At 45.3% G+C, this 9556-nt stretch overlaps 1 protein-coding gene across 1 annotated transcript; it reads left to right on the top strand.

Annotated features, from left to right (window-relative positions):
- Nucleotides 1-225: 225 nt before the first annotated feature.
- On the top strand, nt 226-6435 carry smpx (small muscle protein X-linked). The gene is made up of 5 exons (XM_027008041.2): nt 226-410; nt 2256-2320; nt 3972-4058; nt 4223-4358; nt 5333-6435. Exons 2-4 carry the CDS (start codon nt 2282-2284, stop codon nt 4346-4348), a joined length of 252 nt encoding a protein of 83 aa, XP_026863842.1. The 5' UTR covers nt 226-410; nt 2256-2281; the 3' UTR covers nt 4349-4358; nt 5333-6435.
- The last annotated feature ends 3121 nt before the right edge of the window (nt 6436-9556 follow it).

Raw genomic sequence — 9556 nt, 5'->3', positions numbered from 1 at the left:
GGATTAGTGTTTTTAGGTTTTTTAAGCCTATATGCTGGGGGGGGGGGGGGGGGGGGGTTATATAGGGCACATGACTGGGTATGAACGAGGACGCCTGTGATGAGCATGTGGGCAGCCTGGACGGAAAGCAGGTCCCCTCTGTGTATCTCACTGCTATTTATAGAAAGCACAAATCCCAGATATGAGAGGAATCCCTTTGCCACTCTGCAACCTAGAGAGAGAGAGAGAGAGAGAGAGAGAGAGAGAGAGGGGAAGAGTCCACTGATACAGTACCGGCGAACCACGCGGGGACGAGACTGACCCGGTAAGGACAGAGCCAGAGGGAGACGTTTAGACAGTGAACGAAAGACACTTCGGCATCTGACCTGGCCTTCTCAAAGAGGAAAAGATAGTTGGATAGTTGGCAGCTGGTAAGAGACTTGGGGAAATGAGAGCATGAACATCTGTGTTGTGTCTCTGTGTGTTGTGTTGTGTCTCTGTGTGTTGTGTTGTGTGTTTGTGTGTGTGTGTGTTGAAAGTCTTTCAGTATATGCTGAGTCAGACTTGGGTTTTTTTGAGTGTAAGGTGTCAGTTTCCAAAAGAGTCTGGTGGATGTTAAAAGTCAAACAATATTTAGAAATGTGTGGGAATTTGGCCCTAACTTCTGCTAATATTTGAGTTAATTCCTTCACGCCTTTTTAAAACTGATATTTGTGTGTGGATTTTGCTTCTTCATCAGCGGCACACACTGTATTACCTACAGTCCACAGAGCACTTATCCCAAACATAATCTCTGTAGCACAATACTAAAACAATACAGCATATCCAAGTATGAGCTGGTGTTTCCCCTTCTTCAGAGTGCTAATGAAGGACTCATTTTTAATGAACTGGGGTCTAACGGGGCTTTGGCACACAGACTTTATAAAAGCAAGGTTGCTTTCAAGGGTGTTATGTCAGTTAGAACTTCAGCCGGAGGTCTCTGCCGTCTAAGCTAGTGCCGACACCCACGGGAGCACTATGGTGGCCACACCGCTTTGCATAATAAACAATGTATGTTTGTGCTATTGAGTATGTATGAAACATGCTTGATGTACGTGGTGCCACTGTTACAAACCTGCGAAGGCTTAATTTGAAATTTGATTTGAATAATAGTGACTGTGATGGCAAAGGGGAGGTAGGAACTAGGCAAGTCCTTTTGCTTCGTACAACTTTGACTTTGGATGACTACAGTTTCAAAAGGGAGAAAATAAGTGCATGACTTGTGTATATACTTGTATATTAAACATATGATGGTGGACATATTTTGGAGGACTGAAGAAATGTTTTAGGGGGAGAGTTTTTGGGTATGTAAGCAGAGGGACTGTATGCAGAACAGCTGCAGAGAGCCAAGCGTCGCTCTCAGCAGATACAAATATAGCCACGCTCCATGGCCAGACACCACACCTCTTTAAGTCCCGAAGCTCCACTGTTGATGTAAACAGCAACCCCAGTTACAGTTGCTAAGGCTACTAGCAATCTGCTTGAGTGTCTCTCCTACTGTGAGCACCGTCTGGATGAAACAGGACAGAATCCGACAGGGAGAGAGAGAAAGCGATAGTTCAGTCATGAATACGGGCCGGCCGCCACGAGGTCGGCCTGAGGAGTGAAGTGGCGTCCTGTCCCGGGCGCTCTGCCCAGGGGAACGCGTCCACAGCGTGAGCCCTCCTGGCCTCTCGGCGGGTCACATACCCACACTTTGCTGCTCTTTCCACGGGGTCATTTACATGTGTAGAAAACGATGGACTAACACCAGCGCATTTCTGCTTGCTCTCTTTGGATTATGGACGCCACTGTTACATCTCCAGATCTCGTGCGTCCATAAAGGCGTCCTTTATGAGAACAGATGCAATGTAGGCTGTGCATCTCGCACCTGAGCTTGAAAGAAGACTGTGTATTCATGCACCGCCATAAGAGGTCAAATCAGTAGTCCCACCATGCGGTTTTTGGTTCCGTGCTGGCCTATGTGCCCATACATATGTGTGGCCCATGACATGAACCCCATTCAGTATGGGCATAAATGATTTATGTGGACCAGTCCCTCCCTGCCTCTCTCTCCAGATGTTGCTTAGCAACGGAAAGACTATCCCCTAGCACCTGAAAGCCAGGGGCATACAATGGCCTAAGTTCCTGGCGTTGTCCCCGTACACACGTTCGCACGATCCCCCACAAACCCTTACTTTCAAACGAGTGTCTGAATTCACATCTGAGTGCTCCAGCTTTCTTTCTTTCGTCTGCAGAAGGACCTCGGACATCAGCCTGCGTGATGTCTAAACAGCCATCGTCAAACGTCAAAGCCTTGCAGGTGAGCACAACAGGTGTGTGCGTGTGTGTGTGTGTACGCATGTGTGAGTTTATGCATGACTGTGCTCTCATTATAATGTAAGAGTATGTACAGCATGGGACCGTCCTTCCTAAAGAAGCCCTGTCCTTACTCATGCCTGGTTTATGAAACAAACCAAACATATCAACATTTTAGGAGTTTAATCAGAAAAGCAAGTTCTGTTGTGAACACTGAGGAATTACTGTAAAAACACATTTCAAATGCACGCGGCATTACAGTAGCATTTCACAATTCACATCAAGCCCAGTGATGTACATCAAATACATAGAGAATCTTGCTCATGCTTTTGTTTCTAGTTTTTTTCTTAATCTGAATTGGAAATCTTTCATCTTGCTCAAACATTCTGATAAACACACTGCATATAAAAATAGACACACACACTTCAGTTAAAGTGACCACCGATGGTGGCAAACTGTTCTGTGTTGTTTGGCTTGGCAAAGAACACAATTTATCAAAAATGTGGAGCTGCAGTATTGAGAGAGAGAGAGAGAGAGAGAGAGAGAGAGAGAGAGAGACAGAGAGAGAGAGAGCGAGAGAGAGAGATTGAGGAAAAAGAAAAAAGAGCTTGTGTTCTTACCACGTATCACCATAGCGCAGAAACACACAGAGCATAGCTCGCATACAAACATTGGACACGGCAGCCAAAAATAGACACCCTTTCTCTTTCCATAAAAGCTTTCCATATACAGAATAATCTATTAAAAAAGCCCAACATGTTCACACATTAAGAATTGTAGATATGGTCCAACTGAGGGGCCCAGTCAGAGCAGAAGACTGGTCATGCACAGAGGAAGTGTGTATGGTCATTAACGTACAGCCAAGTGCAGAGCCCTGAGACCCCTGCCTGTCTGACTGATCAGACAGCAGTTTGGCTGTTTCTCTTATAATGGGGAAGTTTCATATTTTGGCCCGGGGAAGCGATTCTGGCAGAAAAGTCCTAACCTCACTCTAGCTGCAAAGCCGGGAAACTGGTGAGCAACCTCGAGATCAGCTAGAATGGCATTAACTACAAAAAAAGACCCAACGCTATCAAAGAGAGAACATGGAAGAGACGAGAACTAAGATTCTGCAAATCAAAGCCAGGCAATGCGATGTGCTGGATATAAGCAGAATATCATGAAAGAAAATACACAAACGGCCCAGTCATTGGGTAATGACGATGATCCACTATGGCTTGTACTGCTCGGACTGTCACCGTGAACATACACATCAAATCTGTTACACTGCTGTGCGTTTCCCCTTCTAATGCAATGAATGCTAAGACAGAGACCCGTTGTAGGCTGCTGCTGCGGTCATGGACAGTTACTCCACCCTGACTCCACTGGTCTCACCTGTGCCTCCAACAGCTGACTTTTCACCGAAATGCTTTGCGCTTTAGAGAACATGCTGAGCTTCAGCAGAAAGATGCAGCCCGTGTCTGGAATTATGGGAAGACCTCCCAATTGCAAGGGCATTACCCTGCTCTATGCAGGCTACTCTACAGTTAATCTTCCAGACCTCATTAATAATGTGTGGTGTTGCGCCCTTGTTTTTATTTAAGCCTGATCTCAGCACAAAGCTATAATGGTGGCGAGGGTCGTTTGATTTGTTCTTGCCCATGTCCGTCTTAAAGGCCAACCTCAATATTCCAATGGGAGCTTTGCGTCCGGGGGCGGGGCATCCTGTGAAGAGGAGAGATGAGTCAGTGGACATAGAAGAGGTCAGCACCTAAAATGTGTTATAAGCTTGTCTGTAAAATACACACAAACAAACACACATGCACACACGAATGACTCAACACCCACATATGTCCAGATGTGTCCAGCTCTGCACGAAGCTCATAGGGTCTAGTGCCATCATGTGCTGTCTTGCCTGGCCTCTCAGGCTCCGGCAGTCTCTCCAGAGGAGAAGAAGCACCTGCCCGGTGCCGTGAAACTGCCAGGCCCGGCTGTCAACCTCTCCGAGATCCAGAACGTGAAGAGTGAGCTCAGATGGGTCACTAAGGACTAGTCCCACATCGGTAGGACTCTCAGTCTCGCCCCCCTTTCCACACAGATTATACAATACATCCTACTGTATGTAAATCAAATAACTAGTAGCTGGAATTTGTTCTTTTTATTTTCTGAAACTTAATATTCTTACTCAAGAAAACTTGCAGAAAGTAGTAACTGGAAAAAAGTATAAATGTGACATTAAGTGAAAATATAAAGCACAGTTGTCTAGTATAGTTCTTCCCTAAATTAGGCAGCAGTTAACAAAGCTTTGTGTCTGTCATTTGTCTCCCTGTTGGAATTGTCAACTGGGGGAAAAGCAGTAGTCGATCACTTACACACATACGCACACAGAGCAAGGTCAGGATAAAGGATGGAGTATTTTATTAGTGCGTCATACTCCTGAAATTGCTGCAGGCAACACAGCCTGCTGTGTTCACAACCAGCCACAGGGTGTCAGTAGTGCTACTAAACCGCTCCGTTCATGTGAGTTTGTATATGAGAATGTGTGTGTGTGTGTGTGTGTGTGTGTGCGTGTGTGTGTGTGTGTGTGTGTGTGTGCGTGCATGACTGCGCACATGAGTGCATGCGTGTGTGTTAAAGGGTGTGAGTGTGAATCAGGGTCTATTAATATGGATGACAGAGCTGGGCTTGGTGGGGCAGTGAGAACCCGTCTGTAGTGTGACTGTCCCAGCATGGCTCCCCAGGGCCTGCCAACATTCAGCAAACACACATGCAGCCTGTGACCCAATCCTTCCATCTGGAGACGGTGTGCGCACGCGCGCGTGTGTGTGTGTACACGTATGCGCACATACGTGTGTATGCGAGTGTGTGTGCGTGAGCACGTACATGAGAAAAAGCAACATAGGAAGGTGTGCAGAGGCACTATGTGAGACCAAGGGATACATATATAACCCAGCCGATGGAGGTTAGATAGTGTACTATTTGAAGTGAGGTATTTGTTAGTGTGCTATGTTTAATTAAGTGTTCCCTTTTTGAACAGGTGACTTCCCCATCTCCATCCCTCATGTTCAGGAAGCTCTACCAGCTTTGCCATTCAATCTGATTTCTCCATCAACTAAGGGTCAGCTCCAACTAACCCCAACTTCACAACACACCCCAACTCCAAAACCTCCAACTGCTCCAACCAAGAGGCTCATCAGACAATTGAAGCTGAGCATTCCTGCAGTAACCCCATCCCACTCTGGCCTTAGGTTGAAAATACACACCAGAAGACGACAGTGGATTGCACCTGTACATGGACTGATGGGCAGGAAACCGTTGGTTTTAGACCAGGCTTTAATCTGTTTGATGTCAGTCATTTCAAAGCCTTATAATGAACCCTGTAGCCTAGCCTCCTTTGTGACTCCCTGTTTAAGCCTACCATGTGTGGTCTGACAGTGAGTAGATCTCATAGCCAAACTGCGAGTCTCTTTGCTTTCACGTGTGGAGTGACATTTTTAAATTCTTTTTATAGATCCTGAATCATGCTGGATTATGCAAGTGTACTGAATTCTGTGGTAGCAAGATTAATCCGCACTGTCCGTAGCAAAAGTGACGAATGCCACCTCGCCACATTCAGTCTGAACAAATGTGAGACACTAAAAAACAAGACTATTTGTTTTCCCTTTCACTCCATGGTCTTTGCTCTTAATTCACTCCATGTTGTTGCCTCTGCTTCGACGTGATCCTGCGTCTTTGTTATGTGCGAGCTGCACTGCGGAGTGTGGGCTGACACGTACCGAACCACGACTCCGTGTGCTCACGAGCAGCGCCGGTGTGGGAGGGGGAAGCAATCATTTGTTGTTCTTTGAACACACTGAACTGGATTTGGAATGCTTTGCCACTCCGTTTCATTAGCTCTCAGACATGCGACTTGGGAGGAGCTGCTATAGGATATTTTCCCAAGGGCAGAGTAAACGCTTCACTGTTCCACAGCGACGGTGGCAGGACAGCACGCCTGTCCATGTCAAAGTGTCCTTATTTGATATTCTGCGCTCTTCCTCTAACCAGACTTTGAGGCAGTCTATACCGAGGGCTAAAGGTAATACAACCTATGGAGATTTATTCGAACCTGGCTCACAAATAAAATATGCTACAACCTGTGCTGAGACGAGTTTTTTTTTCTGCTTACATTTAGTTAATTAAATTTGCTCCAATAATAAACTGAATCACTAACTGAAATCATCATTGACTAGCTTCTAACTATAACAGCAAGTATCACATTAATCATTGTATGATCATGTCAGTGTTTAGCTGTAGTGTTTTAGTCTCTTTAAAAGGCTCAGTATTTGCCTTGCAAATCACATCAGAGAGTACGTGGCTTCAATTTCCCTACCGCTTTTACCTCTTAAGTCCTTAGTTATTGACCTCTAGATGAAGGCGAAAAAACATACAAACAAAATGGATGCAATAAGCTCTACATCATGTCTGGTTGTCACAATTCTTAGGTGCTCAGAAAGAAGGCTGGTTTCTGTGTAAGAGGCTGACCAAGGGGCTTAAGGAGAGCAGGCTGCTTGTGGGACAGATCCTGAGATCAGTCAGTACAGAGGGGTTCAAAGAGGAGTGTCGCATTCGCCAGTGCAGGAGACGGGAATGTGTGCAGATTAGTGACTCTGAGAAGAGTGACCAGCCACAGAGAGACAGAGAAAGCCGCAGGCCCAGAGAACCAGCAAAGCCTCCGTAAGACTCCCAGTACCAGATGCCGATGTGTACTTAATCAACAGACTGCTAAAGCCTCTTTGAAAAATTCATTATCTAAACCCAACAATCGCCAAACAACTGTCACTTCACTATAATAATTTGTATGTACATCTCCTTGTGCTTCTATAATTGGATATTAAGCAAAAGGAAACTTTTCACCATAACATTACAGTGTGCAGAGTACATCACAGATTACCACCAAAGTGAGTGGACAGATTTTTTTTTGATTGTCTCTCAGGTCAGTCTGCCAGGACGACTTTTTGCTTTCTTGTTCTCTTTCTTACACAAACATACTCTAATAGATTCTGTACTGTAACGCATAAGAAGACACAATTTACAAATTACTGTCATAAAACTGCCACTGAAAAGTCAAATTATTGTCTCAAACTGCTGAAAATAAACAGCATGGCTCATTTTAGTATAAAGAACTATTCCAATTTACAACAACTAAATAAATCTGACTATACCAACATGCCAGCATTATATGCAAAAAATACTGCACATCATTTAAAATTCTTATTCTGTTCCGAATGTAGCAATACTCAAAGTGCAAGTACAAAAATGCCACCCAAATCCCTAAACTGGTAAATTGTTGCTTTGAGCCAACTCTAAGATTTAGCACTGTCAGGGATATTTTCCATGAAAACAAGGTTACAGATAAAGATCATTCTTTACTATTGTCTCAACACTGAAGAAACTAATGAGGAAGAAATGACAGTGTTTGCTCTGTTGTGATATTGCTGACACAGTTTAGAGAAGCAATACTGCTCACTTTGGAGCGAAAAAAGCTTTCGAAACGTCCACTGGTAGGCAAAACTTGTTTCGCCTCCTGGTCGCCTCCTGTGGGGTGTGTCACTAGAAATGCAAGTTCATTGGTTCGGGGGCACCAGCTATCTCAGACCCCATCTCCCATGCCTCATTATTTTTTAGATATATTCCCACATTTCTACAGAATTGTGTTGAACGGTAAAGAAAAACCTGGCAATGGTAATCCTCTCCTCCATCTTTTCACAACAGTGATTTTGGTGTAGCTGAACGTAACATGACGCAATGCCAAACGTTGTGCTGACTTGCTGCTGTCCACAGAGACTCACTTCTCATTTGCATACATTTGAGAAAAGCTCAACTTTTTAATGCTCTATTCGCTCCCATAATCCTCTGTGCACAATGGCCCATTCTATCTCCATAGAAACAAATGAGACGTGGAGTGAAAATCACTTCACCTCAATGTAAACGTATTGTCACATTCAGTAGTGCCACCATTCTGTTCAGTGAGATGATGTAGTGAGCAAACTGTTTAGTCCCCTAATAGGTGAGGTTATAATTGATAGTGAGGTCACTGTCTTTGGAATGCTGCTGGCACATGGATTCGGTTCTTGAGTCGCAATTTGAAGGTCTTGCAAGACGAACTGAGAAGCAGTAACCGAAAGCCAGCTACATCTCACCCGGTTCCAATTCCCAACCAGTTCGAGGCGCAGTCAGTGCAAACCCAATCACACAAAAACAGAAGCAAAAAACCCACACGTTTCTATGTATGTACAGGCTACTGGGGCATTTTTTGGTGCCTAGTAGTTCTCACTGTCGCTTACAATGTTGTGAAGTCTACAGTGCTCAAGTTACCAATTAGTGAATGGACGTGTTGTATTCTGAATACTCTGGCATGGGGACTGAGTTTGGAGTTCATCCACAATTCCCCTGAACCAAAGAACCACAGGTCACTCTGCTGGATGTGTTTAGGAGTGAGAATTAAACGAGCAGCCCTTATAATCAGCTCCGACGCCCCCCCCCCCCCCCCCCCCCAATCATGTCTCATCCCTGTTCTGTCTGTGCCAGGTGCTATTCAGGGATGATGATGAGATAAATTCATGAGGTCAGGTTGAACCCTCATCTTGCCCGGTCAAAAATACACATACATACACACACAACATCATAAATAACATACTGGCTCAGTAACAATCAGTCTAATGTAAAAAACTACCCTGACATTGCCTACCAAACAATAAATCTTTTACCTTCTGATTTGAACATAATAATTGACACAGTTCACCACTGTTAAATGACGGAGTGCCACACAGCTCTTGTCTGTGTTCCCTGCCCTTATACAGCACTGTATCACTCTCCCTGTCTCAGCTCTTCCATCGTGCCTCTCTGTCTGGCTGAGTGCTCTTCCCCATGTTTCTATTACTGTCCGCATGGCAACGTGGGCCGAGATATCGGCACGGGTGGTGGCAGACAGGCATCTCGTGCTGCCTAGCTCCCGTATTTACCAAGGGACAAAGTTCACGTGGTGCCAATCATGGTGAACAACAACCCTGGTCTTGCAGTCCTAATACTCCCAACTGGACCAAAGGAAAAGGGCACGGCTTTTCGGGTGGAGAGGCGCCTGGTTGCCTACCCTCCTGTGTGGCTCCTCCCAGCCCCCTGCTGTGGGTACTGGGAGTACAGACATGCCTATCCAGGGAAAATAAGAGGGGCAGATCACGGGACAGTCGCCCACCTCTGCCAGAGTCGTAATGCTGAAGGG

The sequence above is a fragment of the Electrophorus electricus genome, chromosome 5, assembly GCF_013358815.1.
Source record: "Electrophorus electricus isolate fEleEle1 chromosome 5, fEleEle1.pri, whole genome shotgun sequence".
Taxonomy (NCBI): Eukaryota; Metazoa; Chordata; class Actinopteri; order Gymnotiformes; family Gymnotidae; genus Electrophorus; species Electrophorus electricus.
Note: the sequence above shows the minus strand (reverse complement) of the source record. Positions and strands in the feature narration are given on the sequence as shown.